Source organism: Athene noctua, chromosome 13, assembly GCF_965140245.1.
Source record: "Athene noctua chromosome 13, bAthNoc1.hap1.1, whole genome shotgun sequence".
In the NCBI taxonomy this organism is placed as follows: domain Eukaryota; kingdom Metazoa; phylum Chordata; class Aves; order Strigiformes; family Strigidae; genus Athene; species Athene noctua.
In genome coordinates this window covers 9038074-9058584 of record NC_134049.1, presented here as the reverse complement: position 1 = coordinate 9058584, position 20511 = coordinate 9038074, and the positions used below count along the sequence as shown (strand labels likewise).

General features: G+C 45.7%; 1 protein-coding gene across 4 annotated transcripts in view; it reads right to left on the bottom strand.

The window, feature by feature from the left end:
* Positions 1-19797, bottom strand: part of SLCO3A1 (solute carrier organic anion transporter family member 3A1) — a 148462-nt gene extending 128665 nt beyond the window's left edge. For all 4 annotated transcript variants that reach the window (XR_012634462.1, XR_012634463.1, XR_012634464.1 and 1 more), the window contains exon 1: positions 19501-19797. Coding sequence is in view for 1 of the 4 variants with exons in the window: in XM_074916989.1 (XP_074773090.1) it covers positions 19501-19665 (165 nt within the window). In the remaining 3 variants the exon portion in view is untranslated. The remainder of the gene's footprint in view (positions 1-19500) is intronic.
* Between the last annotated feature and the right edge of the window lie 714 nt (positions 19798-20511).

The following is a 20511-nucleotide window of genomic DNA, read 5'->3' as shown; positions in this document are numbered from 1 at the left end:
AACACGCCACCTAACATACAATAGCAAGAAGCAATTAAAACTTATACCACACTTGCACTGTCTCCTCTTCTTACAAAGCCATAGAAGTTTGCACAAACACATTTGGCTCAGGTGATTTCAAAGGCTAACCTCAAAAGGACCTGGGCTAAAGGGGCCTCCTAAATCCACCCTAAAACACTCTTTAATGATTGAAAAAGGAAAATGATCTCGCACAATGCACACAGTGATAAATGACCCACATCAAAAAAGAAAAAAAAAAAAGAAAAGAAAAGAAATCAATCACCACCTTAAAATTTTCCAAAGCACCTTATATTGCAACCCTGTAACTAAATCTAGGGAAGCTTTTGCCATGCCATTCTGAACTTATTTCAATAATACATGCTCATATTCATCACGCCTGTCTGTTCCAAACCTATAGATCTTGACATTTCTGAACCAAGGTAAATTTGTTCTCTCTATAGGCTGTTTATTTTATATTAACACTCAGCAAAAATGCAATCCACAAACCTGCTTGACACTATTGCTCCACTTTATCACTAAGAAATGAACTGAAGAGTGGGGGCACCATTATGGAGTCAGAGACGCAGTGCATTGAAAATGAGTATCATATTGTTCGTATCTCCAATGATCAAGTCATATTCACCTACAGAGTCTACAGATAAGTTCATTGTATTAATAATACGGGGTTATATATAGAAAACACACTGACTTTATGCCTGAAGGGCCTTTTTAAAAGGCTTCTTTTCAATGTAAAATACATTTTCTCAGTTATGTGGTAAGAGATCGGACTTGAAGAGACATGTCTGCAGTGCTACAGGGTGTAAAATAATTGCCTGGCAACTACGTTCCCAAAGGAAAACAAACGCGAACCATCTCCCACGGTCACCATTACAGAGCCAGGAAACACAAGATTCCTCGAAGAGCCAAAGCGACCATTCCAGAAACAAAACTGCTGCTTCCACGTGCCTCCACCCACTTCTTCAGATGTCACCTCGTCCTTTCTTCCAGCAGTCACATGGGATGGGGCAAAGGGCATCCCATAGTTGGAGGCAAGCTCTCCTCCCCGCTGAACTGGTACCCGTGGGCTCAGCCCCCGTTACCACCCACCCTCCCAGCTGACAGCACAGCCACCAGGCTCAGGCTTCAACCCCAGGGGAACAATGCTGATCCTCAGCTCTGATGATTTTCTCCTCCGCAGTTTCAGCGTTGAGATGATCACTTGTGGTTGAGCCCGATTTTTTAAAGTGCAGACAATTCCCTTGGCATTTTGCCCATTCCTTCCCTATCAGATGGCTGGGAGGAGGGCAATAAGCTTAATACCCTTTGCCCAGCCCCAGGCATCAGCATTCCTTGCTGCTCTCCACCCCTCTGAAATACTGAGGGCATCACAACCTCCCATCTCAGGCTGTTGATCGTTTGTTTCAACACCATTCCTGGTCTAATGAAGTCAGTGGAATCTTAAAAGATGTTCTCACCGCAGATGCTGACACCCGTGCTGGCTTTGGGCACAGGAACATAAGGGAAAGCAAAAAAGGGTGGCGATACAAACACACCCAAGCTGGCTCTGCTCACGGTCTGGAAAACATCTCTGCACAGAAATTTGCATTCACATGACAGGGATAATAGACGCCGCAGCTGAACCACTGCTGAGAAGTAGGGTGTTATTAGCTTGGCTGTTGCTGCATGTGCCTATGCTGTTTCTAGGCCAGCAGTGGAAAATCTGCAACTTACTGTACTGGTGCCACGAGGAGTTTGCAGCTCAGATCTATGCCTCACTGGTGTGAAAAATTCATTTCATATTCTAGTGACCAGCTCTGAAATTACTGACACAGTCCAAATTAAGCACATATTCAAGGTCAGGATTTTCAGGGGCCTGAGCAGAAAGGGTATTATACTGTACAGCAGGAGAAACAGCACACTGCACTCCTGGTTGAGGCAAGACACATATTTTTGGCGGTGCTTCCTTTCTGGAACCACGCAGAAAACTTTTCTGCCATCTGCTGTACCCCACTGCACATCTCCCCACGTTTCAGTAGTCACAGCATCCTGTGCCACTTGCCCTCAGCCACCACAAGGCACAAAGCAAGCGTACCAGGGTAAGCCTTTTCTGGGTTAGACAGCTATGCCACAAACACAGCAATGCTATATGCTGTTGCATGTTGCAAACGGAGCATAGAGCAGTTGGCGCCCACAGAAGATATCCTGTTTGGTCAGGAGTTGATGTATCGGTGCGAAGCCACAGTTTGTTTCAAAATAGGTTAAAACAGAAAAGAAGTCATGCGCCTCTTCAAGTTAAACAAGTGTATTTTCCCACTCCTCTGGTGAAACTGGGATCCATACTGATCAAATACGCAATGTAAAAACTTCCCCTCTAATCCAGGCAACTATTGCAGCAAACTGTCATAACTTTCCTGATTTGCTTCCTAAGGATCACAAGGGATGGACCCCCTTTCCCTGCCTCCCCTGAGGAAGAGAAGGAGCACTGCCCCATTTAGAGAGGTGTGAACAAAAAGATCATCAGGAGTGTGACTTGCAACTACCCCCTCACATCCATCATCCAAAGTTAGCATGAGTCACAGACAGCTCAAAATAGACCCAGGTACAGAGCACCACGTCACACCAAACTTCCTAGTAAAATCTGAAAGGCTTTTTCTGTTGCGCTGAAACAGATGTGCACCATGACTGAGATCTGCTTTTTTTTTTTAACCTTTTGAAGTCCCAGCCTATGGTGCTATTATCACAGCTGCAGACTGAGTGTCCACACACGCTTTCTGCCTCCAAGCCTGCTGTTCAAGATTCACCTCACTGTGTGAAGGCAGGTGATATTTTAGGCTCTGACAAGGTATCTACATAAATATATCCAGTGCCAGAATCCATTTGTAGCCTACACTGCTCTTTAGTAGCACACATACAACGAAGCTAGTGGATATTTGAATCCTTATTTATTTTTAAATGTTATGTCATCTTCACTGGCAGCAGAATAACACATCATAAGCATTCAAAGAAGCACATACCTCAACCCTGTAACTGCATTTTGCATGTTTTAAAAACCATAGCATAGAACAGCGCTGCCGGCACATTTCAAACCCAGAGGATGAAGAATTCCACGTGGAATAAGAGCGCAGCAGCAGGGGCTCGTGAGCAGGGGCAGCCACTCAGCTCTGTCAAAGTAAACAGCCAAAGGAAAGCAGCCAGAGCATCGCTGACACATTCAGAGATGGATCTTTTTCCCCGTGGCCAGCAAGTAGGTCTACAAAGCCAGACGAAGAGGAATTTAAACTGTATATAACTGAAATGTAGGTTCCTACAGCATCAAAGGCACTCTTGGCCATATACAGGACTGAGAACAAGATTCATACATGGGTCCAGGACTGCCAACAGGGCACCATCACCCTGGGTTCACTTTCAGGGGAGAAGAGGAGACGAAACTCATGTCTCTGGAAGACTCTTAACAGGAAAAAAGCCCCTTCCTAAGTACTACCAAAGCACTGGAGAGGCAGGCTCCTAAGCTGTCACACTTCTCCACCTACCCAAATCAGTGCAAGTTTGCTTGTTTATCTAATAAAATACTTCCTAACACAACATTTCTATGCCTGCAGAGAAGGCGTTCTACTATAAACAGGGCTGCTTAACCACAGCAGAAATCATAAGGCAAGCCTGACAAGAAAACGTGTCATGCAAAGGACTTTACATTATCTTAATTTATGATCAAGAGCTGAATTCAGGGCTAAGTGTTGCATCCGAGTTATGCCACAGTGCAGATCAAGACGACAGGCCTGTGGAGCTCGTTGCAGAAGCTCCCAGCTGCCATGCATGAACCAGGGCAGAAGTGACACAGGCAGGACACTCTGAAGCAGCATTAATAAAAGCTTGGATGGAAGCTGAATTCAGTTTTCACGGTTGGAGGACAACAGTGATTATATAAAGGCTATATACCGAGAGAGGTTTTCTGACAAGTCCTACTACTTTTCTCCATATCTGCTCTGGCTCTGCTGATATCTCTCGTGCCCCACTCCCTACTCAGCAGCAAGGATGCCTGGCTACAGCAAATGGGAACTCAGCTTAAGGAGAAGTTAGAGGCACTTCTCATCAACCAGTATATGAAATGCTTTAATTTAGTAAGCCTTCGGAGGAAGGAAGCCATTTAAAAGGGAACCACAAAATGGCCACATTGTATTGTCAATCCACAGCACCTCATAACGACCCATAAAAGAAACACCAAATTACTGTAAGCATCTGCAGGTGGAATTAGGGTGTCTCTAGCACCTAACTAGCAACACCCCGAGCTTGTCCCAAAGCCATGTGAACTGCTTGCTTATCCCCATCTCACACCCCGCAGCCCACACAAGATCTGTCCGTGTCATCCTGCTTATTTGCTAAGTAACACCCTCCTACAAAGCTGTTCACAAACAACTCACTTCTCCTTCCACAATGTCTCTGTGCAGAGCCAAGGGTACGAACGGGAGGTGCGTGCCTGCTGCCAAACTTCCCGCTGAAGAACGGGAAGCAGGGGGTTCGTGTTGTAAACAAACGAGCCAGGGCTTGAAGGTAATCTTAAATCTATTCCCCTCTGAGAACCTGGTTATTATCTGAATGTTTCCTGTGTGAAGAACGGGGGGTGGAAGTTGTAAAGGGCAGACTTGTGACATCTGCACGTTTAAGTCTGGCAGTCCTGAGCACAACACAAGCCATGGAACTTTATATCCTGTATCATCTCCCCATTTTGCCACTTCTCAAAGGTAGCAAGCCCCCTTCCTCGTCAGCAGAAGGTGATTTACAAGTGTCTTTTAAAATACACAAAATAACATATAGGGAATAAAAAAATTCTTAAAGAAAAATCCAATGGGAGATCTAACTAGAATTTGCAGATTTGTCATAATCTCACGTCTCAATGTGTTGCCTGTAAAATGGAGATACAGGCAATGAGATGTCTCACCAGATGATGGGAGCTCTGTTCCTTGGGATTCACTATGAAGTGAGCTATCAAAAAGCCAGTGAACAAATGCATCTGCTGAGGCTGTACACACAGATGGCTGAATTTCACCTCTGTGTCTGTAGGATTAACAATAAGCCATGTCAGAGACAGGCACCAAACAGCAGCTGATGGGGTCCCCTCACTGTAGAATCACCAGACCCTGCAAAAATTCAATAAGCACATGCAAGGAAACAGAAGTCACCATCTCTTCCACCTGCCCACTGATGTGAGCAAAAGCACAATATGAGACGAGGAGAGGTCCCATGGAGGACCACTGCTCCTACAGCAGGGGCACACCAAGTTCTGGGAGGAATCCAGAATTCAGGCACTGCAGAGTGGGAATGGTTTTGCATTCAGCGTTCAACACCAAGCCAGAGATGCTCACTAACCAATTGTTCAGTGCAGCCAGCATGAATGCTGTCTCTTTTCCCCTTGTACTTTCCCAGCGTCTGATTTCTCTTAACCCTGGTTTTGCAGGTGCATGACAGACCAGCCAGAACAAGAGCTGCACATGTGACTGCAGTATTGCCACCACCAGCAGGAATCTGTCACCTTCAGGAGCACACTGCTCAAAGCCATGCGAAGTTTCACTGGGGGATATACAGCCAGCAAAGGGAAGTGAGAGCCGTCTGCACAAAACCAAGCAAGACAAAGCCCCCGATATCTCAGGAAAGTGGCCCACGCAGCCCCCAAGCATGGGTTTCTCAAACTGGGAGATGACACTAGTGGACCCGTGATGGAAAACAGGGATGACTCCAGTCCCGCTTGCATGGGGAAAGCTGAAAAACTGGCACCTGCATTAGCCTGTCTGCAGGTTACATAAACTGAGAGGGTTTGACCGGTGAAAGGATCATTCTTCATCCAGTCTCACTACCTGCTATGTGAGTTCTTTTGTCTTCTGTAAACCAAGCCTATTAAAGTTTTCCTTGCCACTCCATGCCCATTTTCTTCCCATCACACATATCCTCTGCAGCTGTTTCAAATTCCATGTTTTCATCTCCTTCCACAGTTCTTCACTCATCCTTTGCAGACATCTCCTACATAAAGTTCATTCTTTTTATACTCAGCTTCTCCCTGGTTCCTGTCTCCCCAAGGTACTAATTACAACACAGTTTATTAGCCAGGCACATAACATTTAGACTCTAAATTCGGCCTGCTTTAAATGAAGCTAGACACCACTGAAGCAGTCCACTGCAGTTAGTAACAGGGAGGGAGATTTTTCAAAAGTACTTTAGTGGCTTTGGAACAACAGTCCCATTTTCAAAGAGACACTCAGAGTAAGTAACTCTTGTCAATGAGATGTGGCTCAGAAAGCATCTTTGAAAAATAATACCCTCAGGATCTTTTAAAATCCATCACTACCAAAGAACAAGTACAGCAGCCCCAAGTAGTCTTTTCATGTGAAGGCTCAAAAAGCAAAGGGCTAGATGTTTCAACCCTGTGGTTTCAGACAGGTGTGAAGGAAGCCGGGATACCATTCAGCTGGCAACAAGGCTGCATCATAACCCAGGGTAAAGGGAGAAGCCTCACAGGTTAACCACAGAGAGGATAACACAAAATCACCAGCCCATTAATTAATTTAATTCAACTTACTATGGCAGCTGATAGAGACCTGGCTCAGGGTACAAACCAGGGTGGCTCACTCATTCCAGTTACCATCACTGTAGCAGCTGAATGCCCATCATCCCAGCCCACAAGACGCCCATGAAGCCAGACAATACCACAGCTAGCACATTTGCCGATGGAGAGAAAAAGCACAAAGAATGCCTGGGGAAGTCCATGACAAAGCCAGGAAATAAGCCAAAACGTCCTTGGTCTGCATCTTTACCAGAAGGTACAAATAGTAGTTGTTCCTCAGCCAACAAGCATTACCCCATGGGCAAAGCTGTCCTCTCCCAAGTCTACCACATGTTGCATTGTCCAAATGCAAATAAAACCAGATTTATCTGGGCATGAACATTAGTCTTGACTGATGAAAGGGAGTCAGTTTGGACATGGCAGCTCTGGATAGCCAGCTGCAAAGTAAAAGCCTGGCTTGAAAACATTACCCATGTGTGGCAGGAATGTTGCTCTGTCCCTGCCAAGATGCCACCATCAACAGAATCTGGGGCCAGTACTGGCTCAGAGGAAACAAAGTTGCTGTTACCCCATCATTTAACCTCTCACTTCTGTGAGCAGTGGGGGCGAGGGAGAGGGCAGGGAAATACACAGTGACACGGACTCTTGGAAGCACTCCATAAACTTAATTTTTTCAGATGCTGTCTGGATACCGAGAGTTCTGAGCATAATCAGGATGCTGAGAATCAAATTGAAAGTGTCTGTATCTATACACCATGCACCATAGGGGGCAAATAAAGGAGAAAGCAAAGGTCATTTTAGTCTCAACATGCACTTCCAGTGTACCAAAGTTCTGTGCATCTCTTAAAGACCTCATACCTCAAAGCCTCGGTATGATGTCTAACAGAAATTCATAATGGTTTGGTCAAATCTGACATTGGAGTAACTAAATTCGAGACTGGAGTAACTACACACACTGCATTTGTGCCAAACGGCACCATTAGCTAAACCAGAAGACCCCGCTTTGCTACGGACCATTTGCGTAACATTTCTGTTCATTTTGGCCAACCACTCCCCTAAACAACAAGTTTGTCAGTAATGTCATCTCCCAGCAAGTCATTTTGAAGCTAGGGACACAGAAGTATTAAGCTGGGACATTCCAGGAGAGCCTGGGCAAAAACTTCCAGACACGAGACCATACAACGTTAAACTGATTCCCAGACTCACTGTGGCTTTCACAAGAAAGAAATCCAATTCAATGAAGCCATATAATGACTGAAGGACCTTCTCCATATATAAAAGGAGCTCTCTAAAAAGTTAAATTCTGCCTTCCTACCTCCATCCCAGACTCTCCCACTCTCCCTCCCTTGACACAAAATTCCAACTATGCAGAGTCCTCAACTGGTTTCAAGCCCTGACCCTGAAGAAATAAAAATCTTGCATCCTGGATGAAAACAATCCAGTTTCTCCTGCCAGCATCCTCTGGTCCCAGCAATACAATGAAAGCAGGGAGAAATTTGCTCCAAGTTGTAACCCTGTTAATCAATTGCTCATGGGATACCTGTCCATAAAATACCAAAGATGCAGCTTATTAATGCGGGAGCATCTTGAAAACTCCTAATGACAAGGGACCCGGGCACTGTTCAGAGATATACTTCAAGAGTTTGCAATTTGAAAATGGCACGGAACTGATTCTAGAGGCTGCATCCAATATCTCCCAAGAGTCATTATACACAACTACAGTAATTCATTAGGGATCTATTTAAATAAGAAGGCAAAATAAAAATTCTGGCAAAAAGCTTGTCCAGCACTGAATTAAGCTGAATGACTCAAATCAATAAATGCCATCTCAACCACGAGAGGCTACACTATAAGCCCAAATGCTTCCACAAGACACAGAAGAAATTTGAAACTTCTGCCTTCTTGGTAAGAGCTAGCACTGAGATTAAGAGCAACACAGCAGCCTTGATGCATCCTAATCCACAGAAAACACTGGACTTCTGTATAGGGCCAGCATTTGAGAAAGCTTGTACAGTTGCGCCAAATGACACAGCAAACCCACAAAGCTGTGCCCCTAGCACATGGTTTGCTAGTGTAGCTTAACTTCAATAACCATCAAATAACTCCCAAGCTGTTTTTGGAATCCATTCATTCACAGAGAGATTTGTCAATGCAGAAGTGGCCTCAACTGAGCAAATAAACTCTTGGAAGTGAATGGTTTATCGACCTCCGTGGAATACTTGAAATCTTCCCTTTTCAGCCTTTGCTCTCGAGTTCTTTAAAGTTGTTGCACTTGAATCCCAAAGACTATGGGAAAACTTTTCAGTAACCCCAAGCCAGCTCCCTTGACCTACACATTTTTAGCAGTGTTAAATATCACAGATATTTAACAGAAAACAAAACCCAACGTAGACTAGCATCATAGCACCACGACCCAAGGGCTCAAGCTAGCCATGTGGATTTTGATACCACTTTTTGATGACAGAAATACAAACTTGGGGCCAAAGCACCCCTCTTTGGGCCGAAGCTAGAGAACACAAGATGCAGCAGGTTCCTGCAGGAAAACAGTTGAGCTCAGCGGGCATTCCTTGCACTGAGCACCTTGGATGAGACCGACTACAGGATCACCCAAACCGGCTGGTATTACAAAACTAACATCACTGCCCTTCACAAACAAGCACCCCAAGACAAGGCATCCCTTCAGCTAAAGCTCCTGTCCCTCAGCCAGCAGCTGCGCTGACTTCAGACATAAGGACCTGCATTATAACTAGCCATAGGCAGCAGGAAACAAAGTGTGCATCTCATGCAGAGGCTGAAAGGCCCATTGTAATTAACCGCTCTCAGCCCTCTACATTGAACAAGACAAAAACAAACCCCACAGTTTTCTTTTGCTGGTAAGCCCTAAAAATGCTGCCTGCTATTTCTCATAAAAGGCCTATGCACCCATCACTTTCTCTGCCCATCACACAAACCGCAGCACTTGGCATAGGCTATGGGGAAGGTTAATTCCCACAATAATCAAATTTTACAGACAACGCCTGCAGGACAGAAAGAATATCACCACGTTTTAGTCATACAGACACGTGTTTCTCCTTGGGCTGAACCTGCTTGCTGCCCAGTGGCACACCACAAAAAAAGGTGACTGACCAAGTGCAGGCAGGATCCAAACACAGGGAAAACCACCTACCCAGGACCAGCCAACATTTCTCCGAAGAGCATGCTGGTGCTCAAACATGATTAATGGTTTACTTTAGCTCATGGGTGAGGGCGGATGCTCTCCCAGCAGAGTGCAGTGAGCATCCAATGGAGATATGCTCCCAGTGAGCCTGGGAAGAAGGGGTGGGATGGAGGGAAGGTGGTGTTTTAATTTTTGCCTTTGTTTTAAACATCCAAATCTATTTTAATTGGCAATAAAAAAATAATTTTCCCCAGGTCAAGTCTGTTTTGCCCTTGACAGTAATTGCTAGTCTTTATCTCAACCCACCAGCTTTTTCACCTCATTTTCTGCCCCCGCCCTGTTGAGGAGGGGAGTGAGAGCACAGCTGGGTGGGCGGCTGGCTGCAGTCCAAGGTTAACCCACCAAAATACCTTGCCAAAAGAGGTGGATACTCTTTAAAAAAGAGAAGAGTTAAAGCTTTAAGAACAACTTGGCAAAAATAGCTTTACTAAACTACGACAATTACAGCTCTTCGTGCAGCTCAGAGAAATGATGAGAAGCAACTCATAGGACTGAAAGACTGGAAATTTAACCTCAAGTTTTTCCTCTAAATATCAAGACCTAGTTACATATTGTTATTTCCCTATAACTGGGAAACAACAGAAAAGAATGGATGAACCCCTAATTTGGCATCTCAATATATCATGCAACACTCAAATCGTCTCAGGATGAGAAGTAAGCATGTTTCTAGCAGATGAAAGTCATTAGCATGGTACAACAAGCAGCAGGACACCACTGGGGGGGCATTTCTCCTTCATATTTTTCAAAATAGTTTTCTTCTAGTCAGTATTTTTAGCTTCTCTTTTGGAAACTTCAAATGCTGCCCATCTTCTCTCTTGCCATTTCTCAGTATAGACACGTGTATGTGCACGTACAGGTCTGATATTATTCAGAGGTGCAGGGGGCTTGTCCTGCTACTGTACCAAGCAAAGCACATGCCAGTCCTCCTGCAGCCTTTCAGAGATCCCCTTCTGGCCACAGTATGAAGTTTGGCCCAGCTCCAGCATGGTAAGGCTCCCCAGCAACTCTGGTCTACTGCTAATGATGTGTCAAAACTATGTTTGCACGAAGCTGAGGAGAGAAGTAGAAAGAGGTAGCAGCTATTTCACATCCTCCTTTTCAGAAATAAAAAACAAGAACCCCAAAACAACCTTTCTACAGCTCTTCCTGTTGAAGTTCTACAGGAGAAAACAAAGACCATTCATTGTTTTACATAACAGGTTGCAATCCTGTGAAGTTACGGTATTTTCTCACTCCCTGTTATCCCTCTGGAGAACTAAAGGGATGAACAACAAATTTGAAACTACAGAAATCAAACTCTGTCCTGATACAGCAAACATACTCATCACTGCTATCCCCTGGCCATCCTGCATTTCAGTACAGGTGCTCCCTGCCAGCTGAGAGCATGCAAAGCTCCCTCTAATACAAGTTCCAAGCAGATTCCAAGAAACACTTACTTTTCACCTTGCATAAATCTGTAGAATAATTCATCTGTTTCAGGAACATAGAGGGCACCACTACCTGCCACCTCGACTGTAAAACAATTCCATGTCATTTAACTCGATTTTTCAAGCATTAAAATGTTAAGTATCATCTTAAAATACACAACATACACTTCAAGGCTGTCTCATATATTGACACAAAACCAATGCTGATTTCAATTCAGCCAAAAATCTGTTAGTGGGGGTAAAAAAAAAAAATTACTGATATACATTTTTACAAATCAAAAGTGAAATGCTTCTGAAAGGTTTCTGTTTTCTTCCAGACCCCACAACTCTTCCCAAAAAGCCAAGTTTGCTTTCAGTTTCTTTGTGGCAGAGTTTGTAGTTGCCTTTTTATTAGGAAAAAAACTAAAACAAAAACAAGCCGAGAAAATGTTGGGTTCAGATGCAAACATCAAAGCACCAAAAAAAACTTGAAAGAAAATCTGCCATAGTTGCTTCAGAAACCATAATGGTGGGTGAGTCACGAAGACCTCAATACAACTGAATTATCCAGGTTCCTTCAAAAACTTCACTGTCATTTTATGGATCACTATAAAACTGAATTTTAAGTCTTTTTCCACTTTCAGTAAACTAAGGCATTATGAATTATACAGGTGAACAGCACAATAAGTGTTTTAAAGGACATTTAAATATTAAAAACAAGATAGTTCTAGCAATCCTTGCCCAGAAAACAGATCATTATGTAGCACGGAAAAACAACTTATGTGCTCCTACACCTGCCCTCACAACCACTTATCTAAAAGTCACTGGGCCTGCAAACATGCAGAAATCATCCAGGCAATAGCTGCAGACACCAAAAAAGATTATGATGTTAAAACAATATAGGGAAATCAGCTGCCTGCTTGGTGAGGAGAAAGAACACTATGAAGAGAGAAGCAACACAGAGGAAAACCAAAAACAAACCGAAGCAAATTGCTTTTCTTCTTGAACCATAGAAAATAATTAACAATGATGATAAATATGCAAGCAAACCTGAGATGAAGATTTTGCTTTTATGCTGCAAGCAGTCACCTAAAACTACTGAGTGTGTTCAGGCACTGCTGCAATACGGGCCCCCATAAAAGATCTTAAACTTCAATATAATGGGCAGTGTCCCTCACTTCAGCAAGGAGTGTTTAAGTATCAAAATGCAGAAGCACGTCACATTCAGAATAAGGCTGGAAATGAGAAAGCTGCTAAGTGGAGAGCTTTAGAAATCTGACTTTAGTTCTGAGGTCTTTCCTAGATTTGCTAAGTGAGAAGGGGAAGATCTAGTCCGACCTGTGCTGTAGGTCTTCCTCTACGTGATTACAACTGCATCCCCTTAAAAACCAGGGAAAAAAGAACAGCTCCTTTTCTCCATGCTTTGATCCATTCACTCAAAACAGAAACATCTTGGATGCAGGGACCGTCTCGCTAAACATTATAGAATGCTTCCCCCATAACAGGGCAGAGCCCTCCCAGCGCCGATGGCAAGAAGTGCCAGACACTGAGGGAACTCCCTCAACAGCTTGCTATCGCTACTGATTGTATCGATAGTGTATGAAGCGTGGCAGTGTGAAATCACTACTTAGCGGAGCAGGCAATGCTGTTTGCATTTCAGTATCTGTCTACAAAGAGACAGTCTAGTGGTTGCTCCAAGGTGACCTGGAGAAGGGACTCTTGGGGTTCTAGTCCTGGTTTTGCTGCAGAGTTATAATGAAACCTTGTAAATCAAAACCAGTGGCCCAGTTTTCTATGCAATAGGAAAAATGAATTGTTCCGAATTTCACTGGAGCACTTGAAAGAGTTACTACACAAAGTATTATCATGTGTTCATTTAAACTTCCTTGGATGATGCTTAAAATATATCACTTTGCAGCTTCATCTGGGGTTGATCAGAAGACAAAGCTACATTAACTCATCCAAGCTGCAACCTCACCCACTAGATAGTATGCCATTGTTTAATCTTGCTACCGTGAAGGAATACCTAGAGACCAAGGAATGTACAAGTAAGGAAACATTTTAGATTACGATACACAGAGGACAAATTCTTCTTGATGAATTGCAGAATAACTCTTTTGAAGCAATAAATTTACACTGCTGTAGCAGTACAGAAGCTGGCTTTTGGTCCTCTACAATATCCTCTAAGTGAGGGAAAAGAAAGCCCAAGCAACCAGAGGCACACCCCTTTCTGGGAGACAGGGAATCTGCTCTCCCTTGCAGAGAAGGAAAGGGATCACAGTTCAGCTGAGCCCTCTCTGGGACAGCGGCTACATTACGATTTGAAGAGTCGCACTGCATAAAGTTACTAAGCAGGAACAACACAGACCTTCAGACCAATGTATTCTCTGATCTAATTCAAGATCCCTTTGAACCTTAGCTGCATTAATACTGCAGGCCATTAAAACTCAGCTAGTTGTCACACAGGCAGACAGCAATTGCTAAAGGGATTCTGGAAGCAAAGGCTGGCCAAAAGAAATGAGACGTTGGTTTTATGACCGATCATAACATTTCTAACGGGCTGCTTGCTCTTTCAGGTCTTACAAATATCACTTGGCCCTTACAGAGAAAAGGAAGAACTGCCAAACTTTTGGCTAAAAATAAAAAATTAAACAGTAAAATCAATTAGTCCACACTCTTACAAACCAAGTGCATTTTGCCTTTAAATGAATTTAACCAAGAGACATCAGGCTGTAAGTTTGGATTCGCTCTGCAAATGGCACACAGTATATAATGTAAGAGATAAACACATCATCTCTACACCATTTCATCTATTAGCAGTACATAAAAGAAAACTTTAAACCGAAGTATAAATGCCAGTTACTTACAAGCCTTCCTGGTACTCAAAAAATCGAACCTAAACTTGGATCGGAATTTGATTCTACTGAAGTATATTAAGTTTTTATGTTAATGAGTCAATGCCACACTCCCAACCCAAGCCCCACAGGAATCTGAAGGCATTAGAACCCAGAGCTTGATCTGGTTTCTTCTCCATTCTGCAGTGAGACCTGAAAAACATCAGAAGGCTTCTTAGAGAAGAAATAGGAATGTAGTCAGAAGAGCTAGTTTAGAATAACTTTCTGCGCAACTCAGCTGCAGAACAGACAATATTCTCTAATGGAAAAGGCATACTAGAAACAACTTTCCAGAAATAACATTGCCAGCAAAGATATATTAAGGGAAAATGAACTGTAAGCAATAACCAGCCAATGCTTGGCAAACTTCATCCCCACTAAAACATTTATTTTCACTCCATGTTTTTTTTTTCCCTTAAATACCCCAGTGACAAATAAATTATGAGCATTACAGCTAATTTATTACTCAGCACTGAGAGGATGGGAAGAAAAAAAAAAAAGACAGCAGTATTTTAGAGCAGATTCTTATTCTAGGAAAATAAATACTTTAATAAAAACAATAATAAATTCAATGGGGAAAAACTGCTTTTGCAGTTCTGTCACTGGACTCTGAATCACCTGAAACTGGAACTCCTTGCTCTGCCAGACTCTTCTCTGCCCATGCCTAAGCCATTCGGGTTCTGCTGCTCTTAACCAAGCAAAAGCTTTATCAATAGCTCCAGCAAGAGAATCAAGCTCTTAATCCCTGCCTCAGTTTCCCCACCTGCAACGTTTTTCCCACCCAGTCTACTCAGACTGCAAATACTCCGGAGCAAATTTTACTGTATAGCACCAAGCACAATAAAAAGCTTTGAAACGCTGCAGTACTCCTATATTAAAATTGTCTTTAATGACATCCTCCATGCAGACGTCTCCACTGACTTCAAGGAGGGTTTGACTGGGTCTCTACAACAGGAAACAACTGCCTTCTGTAACAGGAAAATTGTATTTGTCACATTTAACACAGGAGGGGAAGGTGTCACGCACCAAAGAAACTTAAAAATCCAAGAGCCAAATTGTGCTCTTAATCCCTCAGCTCCCTGGTGCCCATCTCACAGGACCCCTATTTCTGTTTGTTCTGGCAGGTAACCTTTGATGATTTACACTTCTGTATTTATCTCTGACACTTGTTGTTTTTTTTTTCCCCTGAATATGGAATTTTAGTATTTTCATTAATATCCCAAATGCCAGTAGCAATAAAACTGAACAGAAGGAGCCTGTCTCGGAGACCACATACACACACACACTCTCACCTGGACTCACATGGTACTGTTTATACTGCAGATACATTTAGAGGGCTTTTTGCAAGCTGCAATCAAACAGTGCTGCATGAGCAAAGCTCTAGCTGTGAAGTTAAGCATGGCTCAAAAGTTTTCATTCAGCAAAACAAGAAACAATTTGACATTCATTCCCACGCAAACACCAATGCACCCTCCTTGGGAGGGACCAATTATTTTCCTTTCCCTCTCATGCTCAGGCCAGTCATCCTCTATCACTTGATAAAACACATGAATGGCTGCATTCAAAGCTGCAGCAAACAGAGACATCTCAGTAAAGCTCTGTAAAAACAGCTATCCAGAGCACACCAAATAACTGTTTCTCAACGCGCTTCCCATATGCGTGCCCTTTATCTAAAGAAGCCCGTGACTTTGGCAGATGTTGGGTGCTTGCAACTAGGTCAGTTTGAACGGGAGTGAGCGGAGGCTAAAGGCTAGAGAGAGAAAATTAAATTGCACTCCCGCTCCACAAACTGGCTGTCAAACCGAGCGCTCTTCACCTTCTGCTAAAGCAATGATTTCACCACTGGCTAGGCAAAAGATTTGACTGGCAGGGTGATGAAATGCCTTGGCGATAAACCGTCAGGAGCACTTGGAACGTTATTACCAGTTAAAATATTCCAAAATATAAAGCACGTAGGAATTCAGGGATGGGGGGAGGACCGGGAGGGAAGTGTTGCCAAGGTATGTGAATCAGCCTTATCGAAATCCTCATCGCTGCACGGCCGGCATGACTGATCACACTGCTGCATTCGCCGAGAGGCACAAGGCTCCGGCTGGAAAACGGGAGGTTCCAGCCTTTCCCTCCCGGTGCCATCTGCACCAGTAACGCTTGGCTCTTTAATCCATGGACCTACGCAGCAGGAGGGCAACCGGGGGTAGCAATCATCTGGGCGTTTAAAAGTTGCTGCGAAAACCCTGAGTAACTTCTGCAGCAGGAATGCCTGCAGACTACAAGCAGCATTTTCCCTGCTGCCACTGCAGTTGCTGGGAAATCCAAGTTTCCAAAAGCACGCAGGAGTAATTAGATGAAGCCAAATAAATGCATACACAAAACCTTAGAAGAATATGCAAATAATAGGGTGTATTCAGAAGCCCCAGAAATTAAAGCAGCAGCACAGGCTTGCATTTGCATAAACTATGCAGGATATGGCACCAAGTCATTTTGGAACATGTGCATTTTGCAAACAGCGAGAGCAGTAATTGACAAATATTTTGGAACGTGACATTGATCAAACACTCCCTGAAACTTCACATGAAGAACCTCAGAGACATTGTACTAATTAACCACAGACATCCACTGTTGGCATCCTGAGGTATTTTCACTGCTGAGTTCTGTGGGAAAAGAATTGGACTTTATAGATTTTTATCAGCATTTATTATTTATAAAGCCCTGTTGGCAAGCACAATGTTTTATGAACAAGTAAAAGTGAATGATCTTTGCTTCAAAACCACATAATGAATGAATGTATACTTTGTACATATATTCAAGTGGGCGCTGCTGGTTTATTGCGAAGTGAACACGGAAAAAAGTTTTTACATCTCTAAAAAGAAATAACAATATCCACGTCTAAATGTACTGACATGAAAGCCAAGACCAAACAAAACTGAGCTCTGCAATCACTGCTAAGAAGCCAAGCCCCTGCCTTGTTTTCTTAACAAGCTGAGGTTTTGCCCTCATGGTCTCCCTGTGCAGAGCAAGGCAGACAAAAACCGAGGAAACCAACTTGTCGCCGTATAAGGCGAAAAAAGGTTTCTCTTCCAGAGTTACACATAACTAGCGAAAGTCACACATGTGGCCAAGCAAAGCAGAAGTATGAGTATAGTACTCGCTCACTGCTGACAGGCTAAAATTAGTAGTTTATTCAATTGCCCAGAACTACACGCTGTCATCTGTCCTCCACAGCATCTCCCTATTTGTCCGTCTTTCTGTTTGCTCTCTGCTTTGTCTCGCCTGCTAACGTGCCCCTCGGGGAGCAGCCTGGCATGCCACTGCCGAGCCCAACAGCCCCTGCTCATCCCAGGAGCCTGAGTAAATGAATATCCACTTCTAGTAACACCTGGGCAACTCTGCAGTGCCTCCACTGATTTCACCACAAGGCAGCACCTGAGAACAGCACTTGGCCTCACGGGACACTTGGGCTCCCAATACAATTAGGTCCTCCAGACTTTCCACCAAGCAGCTGTCCTGCTCCTGCGACACCTATAAGCGCAGCGCTCGTCCAGATTCGCTTTAAGCACAGTTTTACCCTCCAAAGATAATTTCACATTTGCATCTGTTCATTGTATGAAAAGCTGCATGGTATTTGCAATGACGGCAGATAAATTATACAGGGAATGGACGAACACTTGCCCAGTGCAGCTGGGCCACTGCTTATGCATGCTGGGGATTGTTCTGAGTTTCCTTTTTTTCTTTCCCCCACTGACCAGTTGTCTGTTACTGCTTGTGGATCTGGCTGGCCATGGGGGCACAATGTCATGGTGGGCTGGATATGGTCCTGAGAATGATGGAGGGTAGAGACAGCAGCCCCTCAGTCCAGTTAACCCCTTGGAGGAGGGAAGGTAGGACTCCGGGAATCGCGATGGCAGCGGTGTTTTCCAGCTGGTGGGGCTGGGGTGAGCTAAATGCTCCAAAAGAGCGAGAGGGAGCAAGTGCACTGCTCCGGTACAGAGCACATCACAAGCGTTGGGGAAAACTGGAAAAGAAATACTAAACTGGTGAGGAGACAGCAACGCAGAGGAGTTCGAAGAAAATGCCATACTAGGGACTATTAGTGCTGATCCCACGCTCAGACGCTGTAGCAAAGCGTGCCAGCATACAGTCTTCTAGCAGATGTACTCATTTCCAGCATACTGGTGCCCACTGGGTGACATCACCTCAGCAGGCTCTTCCTTGGCCATTACTTTGAGGAAGGATTATCCCACACTCATTCACGCTGACAGCTCATTTTGCAAGCAGCTCATTGGAAACAATATATTTACTTACTAACGTGTTACTCACATAAAAGAGGCATGTCCTTGTCTGGCTCCTACAAATTAAGTGATACCCACCTATATTCACACAGGGTATAGGACTGCTGAATTTATCTCAACAGATGTGATGTAGTTCCCTTTGGAATTACAAATATGTTTCAAAGTAAACTTACATGCTTTATTATATGGAGATGACTGTTAATTTCCATTGCATATTAATAGCAAATATTAACTATGGTTAGTTTAGCCTCATACCTTGAAAAATTATAGATCACATTCAGGAGAAATCTGCATAAGTAGTTGGAGCATGAGAGGAGCAGTGCTAAATACTGAATACAACTATTGCGAATGCGGAGATCTTACACTTACTGTATAATATATTACGTGTATGGCCTCAAAAAGCCTCAGAGATTATGAACACATTTCTTTTCCATGGAAACTATAATTCTCAAATCCAGCAAGCTATTCTGAGAAATTTAAATCAACTATACACTTACATCTGCTGGAGGAACACTTCATTTTCACAGGCTGCCTCTCTCGGTGTATACTCAAAGGCACAAGCACAGCCGTATGGACATCCTTCCAACTCTTCTACTACAGTTCTGCCTCTGACACCAGATCTCACTATGCAGATTTCAGTGCAAAGTCTGATTTTGGCTGTTCTCTACCTAACGCCAAGATTTACGGGGCTGCTGTGCTTAACACCGCTGCATCACTTGAAGAGGACAAGGAAAATCAGTAACGCGGGAGGCACGAAGTACATGCCCCAGTAGATTTTCTCGGTATTTTACTCAGCATAAACCGGGACGGCTGGCGTTCGACACGAGCTACCGGCCGGCTCGGACACCAGCCCCGGGTTTCGGGAGTCCGGGGGACCGGCTGCAGAAGTTACACGCGAGAGGGGCGGCAGAAGGGCGACCCCCCCACGCTGCTGAGTCATTTAAGCCGCGAAACGCCGGGCTGTTGTCACCCCCCACCCCGGGAGGGCGGGGGGCAGCCGGCCGAGCCGCCCGGGCTCCGAGGAAACTTCCCCTCCACTTCAGCCGGCGCATCCCCCGCGCCGCGCCGCGGCCCCCGCCCGGCAGCGCCTCAGCCCCGCTCGGCGGGTTCCGCGGGGGCTGCGCGGCCGGCTCCCACTCACCAGGTAGGCTCCCACCGTGCCCTGGGCCAGCATCAGGGCGCACTCGGACACCAGGAAGAGCTGGATGCTGGAGAAGCAGGAGACCTTCCTCCGCCGCCTCCGCTGCCGCGCCGCGCCGGCCCCCGGCAGCTCACCGCCGGCCGCCGAGCCCCGCTTCCCCGGCATCCTCCCGGGCACCGCCGCCGCGGGATGGCGGGCCCCGCGGCTGCTCCGCGCCTTCCTCCTCCTCCTCCTCGGGGTGCCAATCACAGCGGCAGCCCGCGGCGGCTGCCCGTCCGCCCGCGGGCTGCTGCCATGGCCAGCTCGCCGCCTCCACCACCGCCACCACCTCCTCCTCCTCCTCTCCTCGCGTCTCTCCTCCCCTCGCCCTGCCGCGCTCCCTCTCTCCGCCGGCCCCGCGCAGGCCGGATCCGCGCCCCCGTCGCCGAGGGGCGGGGGAAAGCGCGGGGCTGGCGCCGGCGGAGGCTCCGCGGCGGGCGGGGCGGCCCCGTCCCGGGATACGCGCGGGGCGGCGCGGCCGGCCCTCACCGGGGCGGGGGGGGACACTGACGGCCTCAGCCCCCCCCGCTGCCCCCCTGGGCCCGCTCCTCCCGGTGCGGCGCCAGAGCCCGCACGCTGTGCGGGCGGAGGAGGTTCCCGCACGGGGCTGGAAGTTTGTCACGCAGGTTGAGGGCGAGATGCCCCCAAACAGGCCCGGCCCGCATCCCCCCCCCGGCGGCCCCCGCTGTGGGCGCCCTGGTTTCGTGCTCCTGCGAGCGCTCCTTGCCAAAGGGCGAAGGGAGGCCGTGTAAAAATTGCATGTTCAGAAAAAGAAAAACCCACCCAAACCCCACCACGGCAGTAGGTGTCAGGCGTTGCAGCGCCGCTGCCACGTGGGCGTTTGCTCTCAGGCCCGCGCTCCGTGTCCCCGGCCACGCGTCTTCCTTGCCTTTTGTTGTCACTCCCACCTTGAGTTCTAATTTCAAGAGATATCTTCTTTTAAAAACCACTAATCATCGCTTCTACTATTAC